Source organism: Petromyzon marinus, unplaced genomic scaffold (assembly GCF_048934315.1).
Source record: "Petromyzon marinus isolate PM22_M1 ecotype Great Lakes invasive population unplaced genomic scaffold, UKy_Petmar_22M1.pri1.0 PM_G_Scaffold_19, whole genome shotgun sequence".
NCBI lineage: Eukaryota > Metazoa > Chordata > Hyperoartia > Petromyzontiformes > Petromyzontidae > Petromyzon > Petromyzon marinus.
The window spans coordinates 1333424-1349630 of record NW_027422750.1 but is presented as its reverse complement, the minus strand read 5'-3'; the positions used below and the strand labels follow the sequence as shown (position 1 = coordinate 1349630).

The window sequence follows — 16207 nt, the reverse complement described above, 5'->3', positions numbered from 1 at the left end:
TTGCTGGGATCACAAAAAAGATCTCCAAAATCTTGAATAAACACAAGATCCAGGTCCGTTTCAACACATTACATAAAATCCGTGATCTGGTTCCGTCTGTAAAAGATGTGATTCCGGACATACAATACCCTGGTGTCTACAAACTAAGTTGCCTCTGTGGTAGTAGTTACATTGGAGAAACCAAACGCCATGTCTCGGACCGCATTCGTGAACATAAAGCAGACCTTAAACACGGTAGGACCAACACCTCGGCCGTAGCAGATCATTGTTCTAATTCAGTAGGCTCACATGCCATTGACTTTTCCAAGACGGAGGTTCTTTGTAAGCCATCTGGCTTCCATGAGAGATTCGTTCATGAGGCTATCCACATATACAAGCACAGAGACAATTTCAACCGAGAAGATGGATTCTATCTTAGCAATCATTGGAAAGATTTGATAAATCATTTCAGTTCTTGATTGATTGTTCACGCTTACAGTGGCTTTCAGACAGCATACATTATAAAAAATTTCGTCTCCCCCCTCCTCTTTTCAAAAAAATAGATGGACTAGTCCTGGGCAAACTGCCAATCGCTGCGCGTGACGCCAACGTTTTTTATAAATAAATAAATGTGCCGTTTTAAAAATAAATGTATGCAAACCGACACACCTGATGATGACCGTTTGAGTTATGGTCGAAACGTCGTGAGAATTTTTTATTGTTTTATATATATTTTGTTATTTTGTTGTTTCTCTTCAACGTGACTTTAACGAAAAAACTAAGAATATGAATTACTGCAGTCACGAAAGCTTTAAATCAAAATTTACGGAATAACATTTGAGTCATTTTTTTTCGTTACTCAGATGCGATTTCTTTTTATAAATATTTACATAACCAATAATGTTTTTATTCAGACCGCGCCAATGCCAACTAGAGTGTTTATTGTTGATGGTGAGTTTTGTAAATCCGTCGTACGGTTAAAAAGAATAAAGTTTTCCCGTAAAAAATAAAAATCTCTCCGCCTTGGAGCCAATCAGGTTTCAGTTTCTCCCCTCCCATGTGACGTGAAGTTTTCTGGCTCCTCCCCCTCCTCGCTCGCCGCCATTTTGAGAGTCGTGAGGGAGGTGAAGCCTGCGGCCTTGACAACGACGAAGATTCACCAGGGTCAGTGACAACCTCACACTCACACTGTGACAACCTCACACTCACACACTGTGACAACCTCACACTCACACACACTGTGACAACCTCACACTCACACACACTGTGACAACCTCACACACACACTGTGACAACCTCACACACACACACTGACAACCTCACACTCACACACACACTGACAACCTCACACACACACTGACAACCTCACACTCACACACACACTGACAACCTCACACTCACACACACACTGACAACCTCACACTCACACACACTGACAACCTCACACACACACACTGACAACCTCACACTCTCACACACACTGACAACCTCACACTCACACACACTGACAACCTCACACTTACACACTGACAACCTCACACTCACACACTGACAACCTCACACTCACACACTGACAACCTCACACTCACACACACTGACAACCTCACACACACACACACTGACAACCAACAACAACAACTGCCATTCGCCACTAAGTGGCGGTGACGTCACCACGACGCTTGTGCCAGGCTATGTGCACCCTGAGGCCACGTGAAGTGTCGAACGCCCGCTGGCAGGAGGTCACGGGGCAGACCCAGGTGCCACGGGTCGACTGACTGAGATGACTGGCTGATGCACCACCTGTGCCCCCTACTGTGCCAACCTGCTGTGCTTTAGCCACCCGGCGCTCCGCTCGCTGTTGTGAGCGTCGCTCCTCCGCCCTCCGTTGTTGTTGGAGGGCGACTGCCTCCAACTGCCCACTAGCATCCTTCACGAGCCTCCTCCACAGAGGCCGATCTTGACACCGCTGGTACCAGTCATCGGCAAGTCCACTCAGCTCCACGTCCTCCTGTACCACATCACTCCATCTCTTCTCTAGCCCGTGCCGCGCCCGCTTAGCCCCATCAATCCGGCCAAACAAAAGCTGTTTCGGCATGCGGTGGCTGGGCATGCGGGCTACATGACCCAGCCATCGCAGCCTTGCCTGCCGGAGGAGCTCACCGATGGGACCCTGCCCAGATCTTTCAAGGATTTGTGAGCTCCTCACACAATCCAGTCTGGTTAAACCCAGGATGGATCGTAGGCAGGCCAGCCTAAATGTTTCTAACCGGCGAAGATGTTCCATTAGGGGGGTCCACGTTTCGCAAGCGTAGAGAAGGGAGGGAATGACCGTGGCCGAGAAGACCTGAAGCTTAGTGCGGAGCGACAGACCAGGTAGCTTCCACACAGCGTTACGCAACCGATGAAAAGATATTGCCGCTCGACTGATTCGGAGTGAGACCTCTGCTGTTAAACTGGAGCCAGTCATAAGCACACTGCCCAGGTATGGGAAACTCTCCACTCTCTCCACAACTGCCCCATCACCGATTGGGAGTTGTGGGGGTGGAGTGTCCGATGGTACAAAATACCCAGGCAGGTGCTTAGTTTTGGTGGGGCTGATGGTAAGGCCCCACCTCTTAGTGGCACGCTCCAGTCTCAGCAGCAGCGTCTCCAACTCCTCCTCTGACTGAGCAGCTATTAGCAAATCATCAGCATACATAACGTGGTTGAGCAATAGGGAGCCATCCCTTGACCGCACCCGGGCATCGATTAGCCTCCCATTATATCTGTACCATATGGAGATTCCTCCGGTACAGCTATTGAAGGCTTCACGAACTACGTGGTCAAAATAGATGTTAAATAATGTGGGAGCCAGAGGACATCCCTGTCACACCCCAAGGTGTACAGGGAATGGCTCTGACTCCCGGCCACCTAGTTTTACCCGGGCCCGCTCACCATCATGAAGGTCCTTAATGATCGTGAGCAGAGGGTCAGGTACTCCAAAAGCACGAAGAACGACCCAGAGCCCAGGCCTACTGATGGTATCATAGGCCTTGACCAGGTCAATAAAGCAGAGATGTAGGTCTTGTTGGAATTCCCTACACCTCTGCTGTAGCAGACGGACAGAAAATATGGCATCCGTGCAGGACCGCCCTTTCCTGAAACCGCATTGTGGCTCCGCAAGTCTCTCCTCAGCGTGCCTGGCAAGACGATGCTGAATAATCCTTGCCAGGACCTTTCCCGGCACACTGAGGAGTGAGATGCCCCTATAGTTGTTACAGTTTGTGCGGTCCCCCTTCTTAAAAAGGGGAACCACCAGGGCATCCTTCCAATCCTGCGAAACCCGTCCAGTGGTCCAGACTGTTGTTATGATGTCATATAGGGCAGTCTGTGCACAAACGCCACCCTCCCTCAGCATTTCGCTTGGGAGATCATCTCTGCCCGCTGCCTTTCCTGGTCTCAGACTCCGGATTGCCTTCAATACTTCCTCAGCAGATGGCACCTCAGCCAGCCACTCACAGGGGGTGATTTCATCCAATATTTGAGGCACCGCAGCCTCAGCAGGGTCATCCTCACTTTGTGCCACGATGTTTTCCTGGCTGAGGGATTTTCCCTCCCCCAGGACCTCACAGAAATGCTCAGCAAATCTGCGAACCTGTTCCTGGGGGTCGGAAATTGGATCACCGTTTTTTCCCCTAATGATGGTAATAGGTGTGGCGCTGCAGGTTACTTTTTTGATGGAGTTAAATAGAGATTTGTGATCACGGGCCACTGAGGCAGACTCCATCTCCTCAGCAACCCGCGACCACCACCCATCCTTGCAGCGCCTCACGGCTCTCCGAACCTCCGAGCGAAGGCTGCGGTAAGCCTCCTCATTCTCTGACGTGGGATTCTGTAGCCGATGACAGTGGGCCTGTCGCTTTTTCTCAACCATCCTGAACAACTCCTCTGTCATCCAGGGTGTCTGGGGAGGTCTGGACCGCGTACCCAAAGCAGCCATTGCAGCTGCATGAGTCACAGTCCTAAACCTCGCCCATTTACCCTCGACATCAGGAGGAGTCGGGGACGATGCCAATCCCAGCCGCAAGCGATGATGAAATTCTCGCTTGCAACTTTCATCAGATAACTGAGACCAGGCCACTTTAGGTTGGAATGGGGTCCTGGGTGTACACCCACCACCGGAGTGGAAGAATGGCAGGCGCATCTTACAGATGACTAGTCGATGGTCAGAGGGCAGATCAGCTCCACGGTAGGTCCTGGTGTCAAGGACATGGGCTCGCATTCGCTGGTCCGTCACTATGTAGTCCAGCAGATGTTCTTGCTTGGACCCGGCATGCATCCATGATGTTGTGTGGATGCGCCGATGCCGGAACAGCGTGTTGGTAATTACAAGCCCATGGGCTGCACAAAAATCTAGCAGCCTCCTACCGTTGTTATTGAGCTGATCTGGCCCATGCCCTCCAATCACTCTAGACCAGGTGCCAGTATCATGACCAACTCGGGCATTGAAGTCACCCAACATGATGACTCTATCCCGAGGGGCCACTTTAGCCAGCACCTGTGACAGGAGGTCATAGAAGGCATCTGACTCATCGGCTTTGCCTGCATCCCTCCACGGATGTTCGTCTTCGGTGGGGGCATAAGTAACCACGACCACCATTCCTCGCCTCCGGTTGATGGGAAGGCGAGCCCAAAGTAGCCTGGGGCTTACAGCTTCCCACACCTCACCGCCACGCTCCCACGCCCCCTTCATTCTTTTGTTCAAAAGAAGAGCCACACCCTGTTGTTTGGCAGTCTGCTGCCCCGAGTAGAGGACTGTCCACCCCTCATGGTGGCAGGAGCCAGAGCCGGTCCACCGGACCTCCTGAATGCCGCATAGATCCAGGCGGTAACGGTCCAGCTCCCGACAGAGGAGTGGCAGCCTCTCCTCTGCAGTGAGCGTTCGAACATTCCACGTGGCCACCCGTATTAGCTTTTCGTTGTTTCTGGAGTAGCCCCGAGGGTAGGTATTCAATCTCCTGGCTCCGCCAATTGTGGTTTGGCCAGGAGACGTCATAGACGCCTGGCCCCCCGGGGCCTCCGGCACAAGCTTAGTTGTTACATATTTCAGTTTAATTCGTGGTTTCGTGGTAATTAATTGAAGGTGGAGGGGTTACCAGCCCCTCGCACCCGTCCAGAGCCCCCGTTTAGCCCCTGTGGTGGACACATATGCCATGAGGGGAGGAGCCAATCAAAATTGGATCTCCCCCCACAGCGCTGTCCACGACAGAGTTGCCCGTCCGGCACCGCGAGGAGGTAGGGGGTTGTTTTGCCGGACACTGACAACCTCACACTCACACACACACACTGACAACCTCACACTCACACACACTGACAACCTCACACTCACACACACTGACAACCTCACACTCACACACTGACAACCTCACACACACACTGACAACCTCACACACACACTGACAACCTCACACTCACACACACTGACAACCTCACACACACACACTGACAACCTCACACTCACACACACACACTGACAACCTCACACACACACACACTGACAACCTCACACTCACACACTGACAACCTCACACTCACACACACTGACAACCTCACACTCACACACTGACAACCTCACACTCACACACACTGACAATCTCACACTCACACACTGACAACCTCACACTCACACACTGACAACCTCACACTCACACACACTGACAATCTCACACACACACAGGCAGACAATCTCACACACACTGACAATCTCACACACACAGAGACTGACAATCTCACACACACACACTGACAATCTCACACACACAGGCTGACAATCTCACACACACTGACAATCTCACACACTGACAATCTCTCACACACACATAGGCAGACAACCTCACACACACAGGCAGACAATCTCACACACACACTGACAACCTCACACACACACAGGCAGACAATCTCACACAAACACACAGACTGACAATCTCACACACACACAGGCAGACAATCTCACCCACACACACAGGCAGACAATCTCACACACACAGGCAGACAATCTCACACACACACAGGCAGACAATCTCACACACACACACAGACTGATAATCTCACACACACAGACTGACAATCTCACACACACAGGCAGACAATCTCACACACACAGACTGATAATCTCACACACACAGGCAGACAACTCACACACACAGACTGACAATCTCACACACACACACACTGACAATCTCACACACACACAGACTGACAATCTCACACACACACATGCTGACAATCTCACACACACACACAGACTGACAATCTCACACACACACAGGCAGACAATCTCACACACACACACTGACAATCTCACACACACACAGGCAGACAATCTCACCCACACACAGGCTGACAATCTCACACACACACACAAACTGACAATCTCACACACACACACACACAGACAATCTCACACACACACACTGACAATCTCAAACACACACACAGGCAGACAATCTCACCCACACACACAGGCTGACAATCTCACACACACACACACACAGGCTGACAATCTCACACACACAGTCTGACAATCTCACACTCACACAGACTGACAATCTCTCACACACACAGACTGACAATCTCTCACACACACAGACTGACAATCTCTCACACACACAGACTGACAATCTCTCACACACACAGACTGACAATCTCTCACACACACAGGCTGACAATCTCACACTCACACAGACTGACAATCTCACACACACAGGCAGACAATCTCACACACACACAGTCTGACAATCTCACACTCACACAGACTGACAATCTCTCACACACACAGGCTTGATAAAATAAAATAACACAATAAAATTCTCACGACGTTTCGGCCACAACACAAGCGGCCTTCATCAGGTGAAGGGACGAGACTGTCTGGAGGACAGCGCTGGAGCGAACACAGCCACGCTCAGATCACGACCTTTAAGCTGTGTGAGAAGAAACAAAGCGCCTTGACAAAGGAATTAGCATATAATTTAGCATTGACATAGCTGAGTGATTAGCTTGTGACTGGTCACAGAAATGGCTATGTTAAAGTTAAAGCATACACATCTGCAGAGGCACCCCTTGACAAAGGAATTAGCATTGAATTTAGCTAATCACTCAGCTATTTCAATGCTAAATTCTATCCTAATTCCTTTGTCAAGGCGCTCTGTTTCTTCTCACACAGCTTAAAGGTCGCGGTCTGAGCTTGGCTGTGTTCGCTCCAGCGCTGTCCTCCAGACAGTCTTGTCCCTTCACCTGATGAAGGCCACTTGTGTTGTGGCCGCAACGTCGTGAGAATTTTATTGTGTTATTTTATCAATTTATTATTTTATTCTCATTCTACGTGGTGGTGACTTTACCGAAAGAACCAAAGAAGATCAATCCTTGCAGTCACGAAAGCTTTAAATCGAAACAACTGCCTTGTTCAGGTCACGAGCGCGAGGGGTGACGTCACGCGGAAGGGGAGGGGTGCGGGGGGGTCCGTGACGTCACACGGTCGCCCGCAACCACTCTCCCGCACCGTGACGTCACGCGTGCCTCAACCCCCCCCCCCACCGAGCGTGTGGATTGCTGTGAGGTAAAAACAACAAAAAACTATATATTTTTTTTTCTATATCTCACATTAAACACTTCGGGGTTCATATCAAGCAGAGGGCTGTTATTTTACGTTGCCGAGTAGTTTGATTATAAATACAATTTTACACGGCTTTTTTTTAGGACTTCGGAGTTGCTACGTCTGAGGGGGGTTTTTTGTTCTTAATTTTTTTTCTCACCCCTTGAAGGTCACGAAACAAGCGATAAAAAGTGCGGGAATCCGAGTGTTTATAAACTACAAAAACAATATTACACGCTGGGGGGGAGGGGTTAACAGGTCCCTGCAGGGTGGCCTGGTAGGAACATTGGAATTTTGTCAAGTCTCTGCGCTGTCTATTGCTGATTTTACACCCCAACAGCACGAGATTTCACTTCGTTAAAGTATTGAAAGGGGACGGACGGACGGACACATTAATCTATTGCAGGCTGGTACACTCAGTTTACAATCTTCGCTACTACCAGTATAAAGGATGTCAGCGACAAGAGAGTGACTCTCAATGACGTCACTCACGTGGTTAAACAAAGGATGACAGTGACAGAGAGAGTGACTCTCAATGACGTCACTCACATGGTTAAATAAAGGATGACAGTCACACGAGATTTCACTTCGTTAGAGTATTGAAAGGGGACGGACGGACGGACACATTAATCTATTGCAGGCTGGTACACTCAGTTTACAATCTTCCTTCCTACCAGTAAAAGTCGCCTCATAGTAGTGATGAGACACCACGTCTGAGGGTTACCCTCAGACGTGGTGTCTCACTAAACACAAACAATAAAAAAAAGCGCGGGAAACCCTCAAAAAGTTGTGAGGCGATGGATTTAATTCATTTATTTTATTTTTTATTTGGTATCGTCCTGTGAGCCACAACCCAGCGTCGCTTTCGTGAGGGCGAAACTTTCATCAGCCTCATGGGGTCCACAACATTTTACTTTGCTTGGAAATACGACGTTTTACACCCCCCCCCTCCCATCCCCAGCGATTCGATTGCTGTGCAGTGTTTGGAATGTGCTAGGAGATGTTAACTACCTCGCCTGTTATCATCACGGTGACTAGGAGATGTTAACTACCTCTCCTGTTATCATCACGGTGACTAGGAGATGTTAACTACCTCGCCTGTCATCATCACGGTGACTAGGAGATGTTAACTACCTCACCTGTCATAATCACGGTGACTAGGAGATGTTAACTACCTCGCCTGTTGTCATCACGGTGACTAGTAGATGTTAACTACCTCGCCTGTTATCATCACGGTGACTAGGAGATGTTAACTACCTTGCCTGTCATAATCACGGTGACTAAGAGATGTTAACTACCTTCCCTGTCATCATCACGGTGACTAGGAGATGTTAACTACCTCGCCTGTTATCATCACGGTAACTAGGAGATGTTAACTACCTCACCTGTTGTCATCAAGGTGACTAGGAGATGTTAACTACCTCGCCTGTCATCACGGTGACTAGGAGATGTTAACTACCTCGCCTGTTATCATCACGGTGACTAGGAGATGTTAGCTACCTCGCCTGTTGTCATCATGGTGACTAGGAGATGTTAACTACCTCGCCTGTCATCATCACGGTGACTAGGAGATGTTAACTACCTCGCCTGTTATCATCACGGTGACTAGGAGATGTTAACTACCTCGCCTGTTATAATCACGGTGACTAGGAGATGTTAACTACCTCGCCTGTCATCATCACGGTGACTAGGAGATGTTAACTGCCTCGCCTGTTATCATCACAGTGACTAGGAGATGTTAACTACCTCGCCTGTTATCATCACGGTGACTAGGAGATGTTAACTACCTTGCCTGTCGTCATCACGGTGACTAGGAGATGTTAACTACCTCGCCTGTTATCATCACGGTGACTAGGAGATGTTAACTACCTCGCCTGTTATCATCACGGTGACTAGGAGATGTTAACTACCTCGCCTGTCATCATCACCGTGACTAGGAGATGTTAACTACCTCGCCTGTTGTCATCAAGGTGACTAGGAGATGTAAACTACCTCGCCTGTCAATCACGGTGACTAAGAGATGTTAACTACCTCGCCTGTTATCATCACGGTGACTAGGAGATGTTAGCTACTTCGCCTGTTATCATCACGGTGACTAGGAGATGTTAACTACCTCACCTGTCATAATCACGGTGACTAGGAGATGTTAACTACCTCGCCTGTTATCATCACGGTGACTAGGAGATGTTAACTACCTCGCCTGTTATCATCATGGTGACTAGGAGATGTTAACTACCTCGCCTGTTATCATCATGGTGACTAGGAGATGTTAACTACCTCGCCTGTCATCATCACGGTGACTAGGAGATGTTAACTACCTTGCCTGTTGTCATCAAGGTGACTAGGAGATGTTAACTACCTCGCCTGTTGTCATCAAGGTGACTAGGAGATGTTAACTACCTCGCCTGTTGTCATCAAGGTGACTAGGAGATGTTAACTACCTCGCCTGTTGTCATCAAGGTGACTAGGAGATGTTAACTACCTCGCCTGTTGTCATCAAGGTGACTAGGAGATGTTAATTACCTCGCCTGGCTTACAGGAGATCGTCGGTTTGCGCCCAGGCCCTGAGCACGCTTGCTCCTGCTGCTGTATATTTGGAGTCTGCGTCTCTCTCCCCATGTTGATTGCGTGGATTTGTCTCAGGGTCCTCCGATTTTTCCCGATACGGGGCCATCCATTTAGTTTGTTGTCATGGAGGGGGTTACCTAAAATGCGTACGCTTGCGTATGGGGGGGTCTACTCACAATGTACGCATAGAAAACAGGGGGGGGGGGTTGAAGCCTCGATAATGCAGCCGGCGGTGGACTATCTGTTTGCTTAAACACGTTAATATTAATAATTGATCGTTTCTGCGTGGATTACATATCGGCCGTTCTACAGGATTCTAGGGGGTGGGGGGGTGATGCGTCAGGCGAACGTACGTAGGCAGGTGGGGGGGGGGGGGGTGTGTAAAAAGCCCGCGTGCGTACGGGGTCAGGTTTTGACGGATTTTTGCGTACGCACGAAAGGGATGGCCCCTACACATATAGATACTGTACAGCACTGTACACGGAGTGATCCCAGCTGTCCGGCAATGGTTTGTGTGATCACTCTCTGTACTACAGAGTGGCATGTGTGTGATCTCCATTGGTTTCCTCCGAGTTTCCCTCCCATAGCTAAACCCACAAACACAGTGGAACTGGTACTTGCCAGAACCACATCCCAAAGCTAACAGATTACCTGGAAATGGCTCAGTGGGGGGATCACAGCAACATCGCCCCCTCTTGTGCAAACTTGGCAGGACCCCTCCTGAAGAAGAGTTGAGACTCAGTGGTGCTTTCCTGAGCAACAGGCGTATTCATACATTAACAATACGGATGAATACAGACGGCACATTGAGTGTGGCATGCAGTCATTATCCTCTGCCATTGTCAATCGACTTCTGGAACGAAAGCCTCCCCAATTCGTCCCAATCTCAAGTGGTGAGGACTCAACACAGCCAGTCAGCCACTGACAAGCTCACTCACCCATTAACTCACTCACCCACCACACTGCAGGTCACAGCAGCACATTCGCGCAGCTAGTCAGCCACTGACAAGCTCCCTCACCCACTAACTCACTCATCCAACCACCCACTCATCACATTGAAGGTTACGACAGCACGCTAAGCCAGCCAGCCACTGACAGGCTCACTCACCCACTAATTCACTTGCACCCACTCACCAAACTGCAAGCACAACAAGACACTCACTGAGCCAACCAGCCACTGACTAGTTCACTCACCCACGAACGCATCCACCTACCCACTCACCACATTGCAGGTCACGACAGCACACTAAAGCCAGTCGGCCACTCACAGGCTCACTCACCCACTAACTCACCCACCCACTCAACAAACTGCAGGCACAACAAGACACTCACTGAACCAGTCAGCCACTGACAAGTTCACTCACCCAGAAACCCATCCACTCACCCCACCACCCTGCAGGTCACAACACACTCACCCTCGCAGAGGTTTTTGGGCAAGCGTTGCGCACGTTCAGATGCGCTTCTGCGTCCGTCTGGAACCATTTTCCTTCTGCTATTAGGAATCCACTGAAACTGTGCATTTTAAAATCATCTTGATTGAAAACTAATTTCTTTTGCACTGGTCTTTGTGTTTAGTTTCTTGTCCTCTACCCGTACCTCCGATTAGCACGGTTCGCTCTGTACGGTGTGAAATAAGTTCAACGTGCATACACCCAGCCCATCAGCCACTTACAAGTTCGCTCACTCATCCACAAACTCATCCACCCACTCACCAAACCGCAGGTCAGAACACTCCCCCTGCTCAGCAATTTATCCTCTAAAACCGTCGCTCTCCCAACTGAATTCTGTTTGCTTCGCCATCGTACTTTACCTCACTTGCTTCCGTCATTACGCTGACCAAGATCTCTCGCCGCCCTTAACGAACGAGACCGCACCCCGGTGCTCTCTCTGGAGCTCTCAGCCGGTCAATAAACGGCAGGAGCTCGCAAAAAAAAAACGCGAACGCATTTCGCGCACTCCATGCTAAACGTGTTTCACCCGCGATTCGTTTCCCTCAACCAGAACGGCGGCGACTGGAACAGAAGAACTGGCGGCCCCCCGGGGCCAGTGGTCAGGCGGGGAGGAAATGTCGGCGCACGAAGAAATTCTGGTGTGCAACTTGAGGAAGTGCCGGCGCATTGTTGGCGACTTCGCCTGGGTCACCTCCTGCTCGCACCTCTTTTGCGACGAGGACGGCGAACGCGAGTTCAAGATGGGGGCGGTCGCCTGCCCGGCGTGCGGCGCCTTGCCGCGCGGCAGCCTGGACGTGGTGCGGGTCTGCTTGAACCCCCCCGAGGAGCACAAGTCCATGGTGCTGGCGGGCCTAGGGCCGGACGTCATCCAGGAGATATGTTCGCGGGCGCTTTCATTCTGGATCTTTCAGGTATCGGCGACGGATCGGTGACTTTTTAAAAATAAAAATTATTTTTAAAAAGTAACAAACTGAAATGTTTTATATTTTAGCGGATAAAGTCCCACTGAGCTACGTAACCTCTTTTTTTTGCAGAAGCGACCTGGCCATCACGAATGATAGCCCAACCCAAGCGGCTGTTATCATCACGTGGAAATTTACAGCAGTCAAATACTCTAAAACGCGTTAGATGTTGTTTCTAAACATTGGGAGGGAAAAACCAGAGGACCTGGAGAAAATCCACACGGCCACTGGGAGAACGTGCAAACTCCAAACATAAGTAGTGACTAACTCGGAGACAAAAAGACTTGGAGGCACTTCTTTATTTAGCGAGCACCATTGGAATGACGCAGTTAATATTTAGTCCGTCTATTATCGGTGGCACTACTTAGAACATGTACAGCGTTTAAGATGTCACTCTTGAATTAATTTGCGTGATTTATGAATATTTTTCTTCTGGGTTCTTTCAGCAAAGTCACGTAGAATGGAGATAAAATAATAAAAATAATAACAGAATTTATTCTGTTATTATTTTTATTTTTTTATTATTACAGAATAAATTCTGTTATTATTTTATCTCCATTCTACGTGACCTTACCGAAATAACCCAGAAAATGAATCCCTGCAGTCACGAAAGCTTTAAATCGAAAATTATGAATATTTTTTTCATTCTTTCGATATTTTTTTGGAGCTTCGTCGTTCCCAGAGGCATGATTAACCGAGTTATTCTTCTACACGTAAGTCCCCTTGCGCGTACGGCTCTTTAACCGATTAAAAATACATTCCATCAAATTTTCCATCTCGCAGATGCACCAGGAGAGACTGTATCAGGAACACTTGGCCGCGAAATCAAAGAGGCTCAGGGTGCAGTCTGAGGACCGCTTCAAGCAGGAGATCCAGAACAAGGTCACGGAGGTCGCCACTCTGAAGCGGCAGTTCTCGCTTGCCAAGAGCGAGCTGGCCAAGTTCAAGAAGAGGTACAACGAGGCTGCCGAGAAACTGCTGGAGAGGGACCGGGAGCAGAAGAAACTGCAGGTCTCGTACGATCGCCTCCGCCTGCGATCCTACGCTATCGATGAGGGGAGACGCGCGGAGGAGGAGGAGGCTCCGAACGGCGCGGCGTCCTCGCCGTTCATAGTGAGATTCGGTAGGGCCGTTTGAACTTTAGTAATAGGTTTTTACCCTTTTAGCTGGCACAAAAACTGATACCTTTATTCAAGGCATCATGTTTGCAATAACCACAACACAAGCAGTCAAAATGCAAACAAAAAAGAGACAACTCTGATAATAATATTGGCAGTGTCCTTGAATTTGATTGGTCCACACCCGAGACGGCTTTTCTTAGAGCCTAGTCTCCACTGGTGTTGGACCAGAAGACGCCAAAAGGCGTACAACTCAAAAACAGCGCACCATCAGGGAGTATTGAGGGCTCGGGGTAAGCCTTTACATTATGAGACCTCCTCTGCCAGTAACAAGATATAGGAATAGGTTTTTACCCTTTTGGCTGGCACAACAAAAACTGACACCTTTATACAAGGGATCATGTTTGCAATAACCACAACACAAGCAGTCAAAAATGCAAACGAAAAGAAACAACTCTGATAATGATATGTTTGAACTTTGTTAGGAACCGACCAAGCAGGGAAAATGGGGATAGGTTCATACGGTGACGTTTTGTACGTAATGTCATTTTTTCCCCCACCCCCCCCCCCCCCCTGGTAGCAGCGACGTCGACCCCGCGAACGTCGCAAGGCGCGGAGGGAAACGCGTGGAGCTGGATGATGACGACGCCTCCGCGCTGCCGCCCCGGGGAGACGGAGTTTGCGCCGAGGCCGTTGTTTTTCAACGGCAGCCCCCCGGGCAGGTCGCCGCAATCCGACGGCTTCCTTCGCTTCCCCTTCCCCGCCAAAGCCGCGGTGACCGGAGCCAGGAAGTGACCTCGCCCCGGTAACAACGCGAGAGTCCTTCCCTTCGCGCCCGCCTCCCTGCCCTCCAATGCGGTCGCAAGGGGTTCCCCAAAAAAAAAACTCGTGGGGAAAAAAAACGACGCAGAAAGGACCTCGCCCACTGGCCTCACCGCGCATCAGATTCCTGTGGTCTTAACGCTGCCCGCAGGTCATCTGCCTACTCCCTGCGGCGCTTGGCAGGAGCCTCTCGTCGTTACCGCCAGTCGATTGCCTCCTGAGTGCAAACGGAATTCGAATCGGAAATATTTATTTACGCTGGAGGTAGGAATCCGACAAGCTGTGAAGCTCTTTTCCCACAGACTTGTGGTCGGGGGCACCGGGGTAAAAACGTTACAGCGACAAACAAATACAAAAAACCCCACGTCGTGCACAAGCGTCACGGGGTCCACGTGTGCGAGCGCGTGGCTCGTCGCCCCCGTCAGTTGTGTTCAGAGAGCCGCTCGCTGGAGATTTTCACGCACGACGACGATAACGCCGCGTCATTGAGCTATCGTTTGTGATGGCCGGGTCGCTTATGAAAATAGCTGCGTAGGTCGGTGGGTCCTCGCCTGGTAAAATGAAAAAAATTTTGTTGAGTTTAGTTTCAATTCGTTACTACTTTAGCGCACACCAATTGTGTTCTGGGAGAGCAAACCCACAACGTTGACAGTGGAGTTTGACGTCCCGCTTGGTGATCACCACCAGCGGCAGTAACTAAACGACCGCACTCCGTTCAAGTGACAAACGTCTCCCATTGGCCGTGCCGGGTGGGGCTCACAGGGTTACGTCACTTTCACATCCATCAGAAACTTTTGTTTATACTGGAGGAATCCGTGCAGCCCTACAGGAGGTTGTAGGTGCGATCCCAATTCTGACAGCTGCTGCCATATATTTGGAGCTTGCGTCTCTCTCACTCTCTCATCATCATCATCACCACAGTGGCTATGAGATGTTACCTCGCCCGGTCTACAGGAGGTCGTGGGTTCGATCCCGACTCTGACAGCTGCTGCTATAAACCGTGGCCGATGAGCGACCGCTTTCGATCCCGCCGCTTTGCGTGCTGGAGAGTAAACCCACGACATTTACCGCTTGAGCACCGTGAATTTTTTTCCGGCGGGTAGGTTGCCGGGTGTCGTCGTTGGCGTTCGGGGGATGGGGGACAGGCCGGTGGTGGCGGCGCTCGTGACGGCACAGAGAGGTGGTGCCGTTTAGAATCTCGCTGCGGCCGACCCGGGAGTTACCGTGGTGCGCGTTGTTTCTCGATGCTGTGTTGGAGTAAGTGCTGTTCACAGGAGGGAACCTGTTCCATTTGTTTTTCATTAAAAAGTTTAGGACTTTGCGGCCGCCAACAACCCTTCCTTTACATTACACAGACCACCCATGCAGGTCGACACAACAACCGCCATTCGCCACTAAGTGGCGGTGACCTCACCACGTCGCTTGTGCCAGGCTATGTGCATGTTGAGGCCACGTGAAGTGTCGAAGGCCCGCTGGTAGGAGGTTATGGGGCAGACCCAGGTGCCAGGGGTCCACTGACTGAAATGAATGGCCGATGCACCACCTGTGCCCTGTACTGTGCCAATCTGCTGTGCTTCAGCCACCCGGCGCTCTGCACGTTGTTGCTGGAGGGCAGCTGCCTCCAACTGCCCATCAGCAGCATTCACGAGCCTCCTCCAATTAGGCCGATCTAGACAC

The 16207-nt window shown here is 50.2% G+C and overlaps 1 protein-coding gene across 1 annotated transcript; it reads left to right on the top strand.

Annotated features, from left to right (window-relative positions):
* Positions 1-1066: 1066 nt before the first annotated feature.
* LOC142912097 (E3 ubiquitin-protein ligase CCNB1IP1-like) lies at positions 1067-15851 on the top strand. The gene is made up of 4 exons (XM_076060403.1): positions 1067-1143; positions 12179-12539; positions 13374-13713; positions 14289-15851. The coding sequence occupies exons 2-4, from the start codon at positions 12243-12245 to the stop codon at positions 14501-14503; spliced, it is 852 nt and encodes a 283-aa protein (XP_075916518.1). The 5' UTR covers positions 1067-1143; positions 12179-12242; the 3' UTR covers positions 14504-15851.
* Positions 15852-16207: the final 356 nt, after the last annotated feature.

What these genes read in the sequence shown, in the direction of transcription:
- LOC142912097 (XM_076060403.1), top strand. Translation starts at nt 12,243, where the DNA reads ATGTCGGCGCACGAAGAAATTCTGGTGTGCAACTTGAGGAAGTGCCGG. An exon ending in TTTCATTCTGGATCTTTCAG is followed by an intron (nt 12,540 to 13,373) that starts GTATCGGCGACG and finishes TCCATCTCGCAG; the next exon opens with ATGCACCAGGAGAGACTGTA. An exon ending in GCCGTTCATAGTGAGATTCG is followed by an intron (nt 13,714 to 14,288) that starts GTAGGGCCGTTT and finishes CCCCCCTGGTAG; the next exon opens with CAGCGACGTCGACCCCGCGA.